At 51.2% G+C, this 6,601-nt stretch overlaps 1 protein-coding gene across 1 annotated transcript; it reads right to left on the bottom strand.

Annotated features, from left to right (window-relative positions):
- Positions 1 to 305: 305 nt before the first annotated feature.
- LOC141281512 (uncharacterized) lies at positions 306 to 3,705 on the bottom strand. The gene has a single exon (XM_073813364.1). The coding sequence runs from the start codon at positions 3,703 to 3,705 to the stop codon at positions 541 to 543; it is 3,165 nt and encodes a 1,054-aa protein (XP_073669465.1). The 3' UTR covers positions 306 to 540.
- Positions 3,706 to 6,601: the final 2,896 nt, after the last annotated feature.

The following is a 6,601-nucleotide window of genomic DNA, read 5'->3' as shown; positions in this document are numbered from 1 at the left end:
CTAATGCTCTTAACAAGCATCTAGTTTATTTCTATGTTGAGTTTCTACCTGTCTGTGCAGTTGCTGTGGTCTCCTAATGCATTGGTATAATTCTCTCCTCAGCACAGAGACCACAAAAACGTCTCGGGTTACGAATGTAACCATTGTTCCCCGAGAAGGGAACGAGACGCTGCGTCGCCGAAGCTACGCTATGGGAACGCCCTCTGCGTGATTGCGTCTGAAGCACGTATGTAAAATCAGTCCAATGGTCAAGTGACACGTCATAGGCGGGTGACGTGGGAACCAGGAAGCTATAAAAAGAGCACCCAGCAAGCCAACTTCAGCTAAATTGTGCCGAAGCAAGGCGAGACAGGGATGCAGGGAGTATGGCAGGGAGACGCAGCGTCTCGTTCCCTTCTCGGGGAACAATGGTTACATTCGTAACCCGAGACGTTCCCCTTCGAGGGAACTCGAGCTGCGTCGCCGAAGCTACGCTATGGGAACGATGTACCAAAACACCATACTACCAAATGCCTGTCTGTGTGTAAAAACGCGCACAGCTTAAGACATGAGCACCTGGGCTCCAGGCGTAGCACCAACATCTAACTCGTAAAACCGAACGAATGTGAGCGGAGAGGACCAGCCTGCCGCATCACAGACATCCTGCATTGAAGCCCCTAGCCACAAGGCCTTAGAGGCTGCCATACCCCGGGTAGAATGAGCCCTGACGGCGATAGGTGAAGGCCGTCCAGTGGTCTCATAAGCCAGAGAGATAGTCTCAACTATCCACTTACTGAGTGTCTGCTTGGTCGCCGGCAGGCCTTTCTTGGGCGAGCCAAAGCACACAAACAGTTGCTCAGACCTCCTCCACAAAGAAGATCTGTGCACATAGGCATCCAGTGCTCGCACTGGACACACCAAGTTAAGCTTTTCCTGATTCCTATCCCTAAATGGGGGAGGACAGAGGGCCTGAAGTACGACAGGTCGTGGCACATTAGTCGGTACCTTAGGCACATAGCTGGGCCTTGGGTACAAGAAAGCCTTAACCATCCCCGGTGCGAATTCAAGGCACGTAGGGGAAACCGACAGGGCCTGAAGGTCACCCACTCTCCTCAGAGAAGTGACTGCCAACAGAAGTACTGTCTTAAGTGCCACAAACTTGACTGGAACGGTCTCAATGGGCTCAAACGGAGCCATGGACAGACCTTCCAGCACAACGGCCAGGTCCCAAGCTGGGACCCTGGGTCGGACTACAGGCCTCAGCCTCCGAGTGCCACGAAGGAAGCGAACCACCAGCGGGTCTCTCCCAAGGGATTGCCCGACCAAAGGAACATGGTAAGCCGAGATGGCCGCCACATACACCTTCAGTGTGGAAGGAGATAACCCTGCGGTGAACTTTTCCTGCAGAAACTCCAAGACTGTACCAATTGGGCAGTTCACAGGGTCATGCAGGTGTTTGCTGCACCAGGAAGTAAAGACTCTCCATTTAAAGGCATAAAGCTTCCTCGTGGAGGGAGCTCTGGAGTGAAGAATGGTCTCAGCAGCCTCAGCTGAGAGACCAGATTCTATGAGTCTGGCCCCCTCAGAGGCCAGACCCACAGTTTCCATAACTCTGGGCGGGGGTGAAGAATCGAGCCACCCGCCAGAGAGAGGAGATCCCTCCTGACGGGTATTTCCCAAGGTGAGCCGTCGAGGAGGGACACCAGGTCCGAGAACCATATCCGGTTCGGCCAGAGTGGGGCTACCAACAACAAGCGGACGTTGTTGCGACGAACCCTCTCCAGAACTCCCGGGAGCAGAGCGATCGGGGGAAAAGCGTACAGCCGTAGCCTCGGCCACGGCTGAACCATGGCATCCAGTCCCAGCGGTGCTGGAAGTGTGAGAGAAAACCATAGCGGACAGTGTGTCGTCTCTCTGGACGCAAACAGATCCACTTCCGCCTGGTAAAATCTCGCCCAGATGGACTCCACCACCTGAGGGTGGAGCCTCCACTCCCCGGGCCTCAGCCCCTGTCTCGACAGGACGTCTGCTCCCTGATTCAGACACCCGGGAATGTACACTGCTCTGAGGGACAGCAACTTCCCCTGTGTCCACAGAAGGATATGGCGCGCCAATTTGTACAAAGGGCGTGAACGCAAACCCCCCTGGTGGTTGATGTACGCGACTACCGACGTGTTGTCTGTCCGGACTAACACGTGATGGCCCCGCAGGTGAGGGATGAAACATCTCAGGGCGTAGAACACTGCCATCATCTCTAGGCAATTTATGTGCCAGCTGAGCTGTCTGGCCCCCCATAATCCATGAGCCAGATGGCTCCCCATAGTTGCTCCCCAGCCTGTGAGGGAAGCATCCGTTGTCAGCGTAACTCGACGGAACTGAGCCCCCAACATCAGTCCTTGGGAGAGAAACCATGGTCTCTTCCAAAGATCTAAGGCACGAAGACATCTGCGCGTGACCTTGATCAGACGGAACGGGTTGCCCCTCGGGGAAAACCCTTTGGTTTTGAGCCACCACTGTAGCGGTCTCATGTGAAGCAGCCCAAGGGGTATCACATTGGATGCTGCTGCCATGAGGCCCAACAACCTCTGAAATTGTTTTACAGTGTGTGACTGGCCTAACTTCACTCTGCCTACAGCCAAAAGAATGGATTCCACACGAGCAGGGGACAGATGTGCCTGCATTGTCGTTGAATCCCATATAACGCCAAGAAAAGCTGTCCTCTGTACTGGAGAGAGCATGCTTTTCTTTGCATTTAGCCTTAACCCCAGTTCTCTCATATGGGTCAGCACAGCATCTCGATGCTGCGCTGCCATACTCTCTGATTGGGCTAAAATTAGCCAATCGTCTATGTAGTTTAAGACACGGATGCCCCGGAGTCGTAATGGAGCCAGCGCTGCATCCATGCACTTTGTAAATGTACGGGGTGACAGAGATAGACCGAAAGGGAGAACCCGATATTGGTAAGCCACGCCCCCGAAGGCGAACCTCAGGAATCTCCTGTGCTGCGGGAGGATAGATATGTGGAAATACGCGTCTTTTAGATCTATCGTCACAAACCAGTCCTCGGATCTGATTTGTGTGACGATCTGCTTTATAGTTAACATCTTGAACTTTAGTTTTGCAACAGACCGGTTCAGATGACGTAGATCTAAAATCGGACGTAACCCCCCGTCTTTCTTTGGAACTATGAAATAGCGGCTGTAAAACCCTGACTCCCTGTTGTGAGGAGGAACACATTCTATGGCTTCCTTGCACAAGAGAGTTTCTACTTCTTGTTCCATTATTAGAGCCTGCCCAGCACCCACTATGGTAGATAACACGCCGTTGAAATGGGGTGGCTGGTTGCAAAACTGAATTTTGTAGCCCTTTTTTATTATTTGCAAAACCCACTGAGACACGTTTGGCAGGAGTTTCCACGCTGCCAAATTTTCTATAAGGGGGACCAGCCTCTCGAGACTGGCTTTTTGTGTACTGCTTAAACTTTCCCCGGTGCCCTGAACCAAACTGGCAGGGTTCAACCTGGGTGATATTAATGCCTCCCTCCTCGGAGAGAGGTCTTGCGTGCCCCGCGCACGAGGCACACAAGAATATGAAGCCGCTGTGCCCCGAAACACACACTGCGGCGGGGTTAACACACTGACATCCCGAGGGCATCGAGGAGAGACGGGCACCGTGTTGTGAGGTGACTGCCGGCTCTCCCCGATTGGGGGCTGCCCTCGGAAACATAACACTACGTCCCTCAGGACTTCTTTTTAGCCGACGCCTTCCTCGCCATAATAACAGCCCTCAGGTCTGGTTTCTGTTTAGAAGATGTCTGAGTACGACCGCCCGAACCCCAGTTCTTTTGAGGGGGACCACGAGTGGCAACACTACGCTTCTGCGATGCTCTATACGATGGCTGCTCCCGCCCAGCAGCCCTAGAATCAAGAGCACGGCGGGGGAGATAGCGTTCGAACGCCGCCGACTGCTTACGAGCCTCCGCAAATCTCTCGACGACAGTATTAACGGCATCGCCGAAAAGACCGGAGGGCGCAACGGGCGCGTCTAAAAGGAATGCCCTATCTGAGGATTTAAGCTCAGACAGATTAAGCCATAAATGGCGTTCCGTGGCTACGAGAGCTCCCATCGATCTACCCACGGCTTTAGCAGTTTCTTTAATTGCCCTGAGTGACACATCAGTGACTCGACGAAGCTCTTTAAAAACATCAGACGTACCCCCCGCCTCGGTATCCAAATCTTTAAGTAGTTCCGCTTGGTATGCCTGTAAGACAGCTAGGGTATGCAGTGAAGCCCCAGCCTGCCCTGCAGACTTATACGCTTTACCCACTAAAGATGAAGTCAACCTAACCGGTTTCGTGGGAAGCGAAGGCGATTTTAAAGATGACGCCGCAGCGGGGGAGAGATAGCTCGCAAGCGTCTGCTCCACCCGGGGCATCGTTAAATACCCGTGCTCACCCATCCCCACAATGTTGGAATACATGGTGGCGTGAGGGGTATGAACACGGGCCGAATACGGGGCTTTCCATGATCTCGACAGCTCGCTGTGGAGATCAGGGAAAAAAGGCATGTTGCGCCGCGAAGGTTGAGATTTTTGCTTTAAAAAACGCTCGTCTAACATGCTCTGAGGACGAGCGCTCTGTGTCTCCGCCGGCCAGTCTAACTTTAAGCGAGCCACAGCGTTAGTGACAACCTCCATCAAATCATCGAACGCGGGGGACGAATGAGAAGGCTCCTCAGCGTCCACCACGTCCACAGACATAATATCGACTTCCTCGGACGACGATACATGCAAAACTGGGCTCCCGCCCTGGGCGGAAGAAACCGCAGCGCGTGCTTCCGAATCCAGAGACGGGGCGCTAGATCCCGCGGGTGAAGGCTGAGAAAGGGGAAGACCCGTCTCAAGCTCGTCCGCGAGATCTAGTTGTGATCCCCACGATCGCAGCTTCCGCCCTGCCTCGGCAGCAGCGGGGCCAGAACCGTGGGGAACACGCGGCTCACCACCCTCCTCGAAGAGAGCGAGCCGCGAGCGCAACGTACGGAGCGGCATCCTTTCACAATGTGCACAACCACCCCTCTCAAGAGATGATCGTGCGTGTTGTGCCCCGAGGCACATAACACAAAGACGATGCGAGTCCTCGCTCGTAATGAAACGAGGACACGGGGAAGCACACTCCTTAAAACTTTGTTTGGACATGATAATGACACACACTCGCTTGCTGAGGCACAAAGAGCTGAAGTTGGCTTGCTGGGTGCTCTTTTTATAGCTTCCTGGTTCCCACGTCACCCGCCTATGACGTGTCACTTGACCATTGGACTGATTTTACATACGTGCTTCAGACGCAATCACGCAGAGGGCGTTCCCATAGCGTAGCTTCGGCGACGCAGCTCGAGTTCCCTCGAAGGGGAACAGCACAGTCTGGATTAACATCCTCCTAACTGAACCAATGACCAGCCTGCTTGTATTGACCATAACCAAGATGCCAGTTTCACACAGGGAGCTTTGACAACCTTGTTACTGAACAAAGTAACAACCAGCTATATCCTTGGTCCAATTCTCAGCTAGTTCAATGTTTCATCTTAACACAGATTATAGAATGGCTGTTTAAGATGTCAGTTTGATAAACCACATTTGGACTGATTCTACAAGCATCAACTCTATGTTTGTGGTTTGCCAAACAGCAAGACCTCTGTGGCACAGTGGTAGAGTCTTCGTCTTCCATTCGAAAGGTTCTAAGTTTGAATCCCTTTGGGGACAGTGAGGTTGGGCACAATGAAAGTTGTCATATCTGCACTTCCAGTTTTCTACAGTTCTTTTATGGTAAGCTTCTTGCATGCAATTTCTCTTTTAACTTAACGAAGCAAGTTGCTTGATCCTTCCATGATATTTTAACATTTTCTTTGGAATTGTTTTGGTGTTCAAGAACTGTGTGGTCAGCTGGTTTGCTTTTTCATGCAATATGTGTGACTTGAATCAATTTAAATCATCTACAATTTAAAATATTTTTTTCTTTTCTCCTAATATAAAAGCATGTTTGTTAAGTGTTCTCATAGTGTTTTCAACAACCTACTTGTTTGACAAGTTAAGGGGAAGATTCCAGCAGCATAATTTCCAGGAAGCATTGATGGATCACATGGAGACCAAAGTCTTGTTCAAGCCAGAGCAACTAGGTTTATCCATTGTTCAGTTCAGGGCCAGCTGGGTTGACTTTGTAAATCACTGCTGATGAAGAGTTCAGTTCAGTGCTGATTGGGTTGGCCTTGTAAATCACTCCTGTTAAAAGGTACTTAAGTGGTCTTTAAGATGATGGGGGCTTATAAAGTAGTATAATTATCTGCCCTTCTCTACAGGCTCCTTGCTATTATAAAGCAACAATGTTACTAATGCTCTTAACAAGCATCTAGTTTATTTCTATGTTGAGTTTCTACCTGTCTGTGCAGTTGCTGTGGTCTCCTAATGCATTGGTATAATTCTCTCCTCAGCACAGAGACCACAAAAACAGCACAGTCTGGATTAACATCCTCCTAACTGAACCAATGACCAGACTGCTTGTATTGACCATAACCAAGATGCCAGTTTCACACAGGGAGCTTTGACAACCTTGTTACTGAACAAAGTAACAAC

This window comes from Paramisgurnus dabryanus, chromosome 2 (genome assembly GCF_030506205.2).
Source record: "Paramisgurnus dabryanus chromosome 2, PD_genome_1.1, whole genome shotgun sequence".
Lineage (NCBI taxonomy): Eukaryota > Metazoa > Chordata > Actinopteri > Cypriniformes > Cobitidae > Paramisgurnus > Paramisgurnus dabryanus.
The sequence above is the reverse complement of the archived record's forward strand: the minus strand, read 5'-3'. Positions and strand labels throughout refer to the sequence as shown.

What these genes read in the sequence shown, in the direction of transcription:
- LOC141281512 (XM_073813364.1), bottom strand. Translation starts at nt 3,705, where the DNA reads ATGTTTCCGAGGGCAGCCCCCAATCGGGGAGAGCCGGCAGTCACCTCA.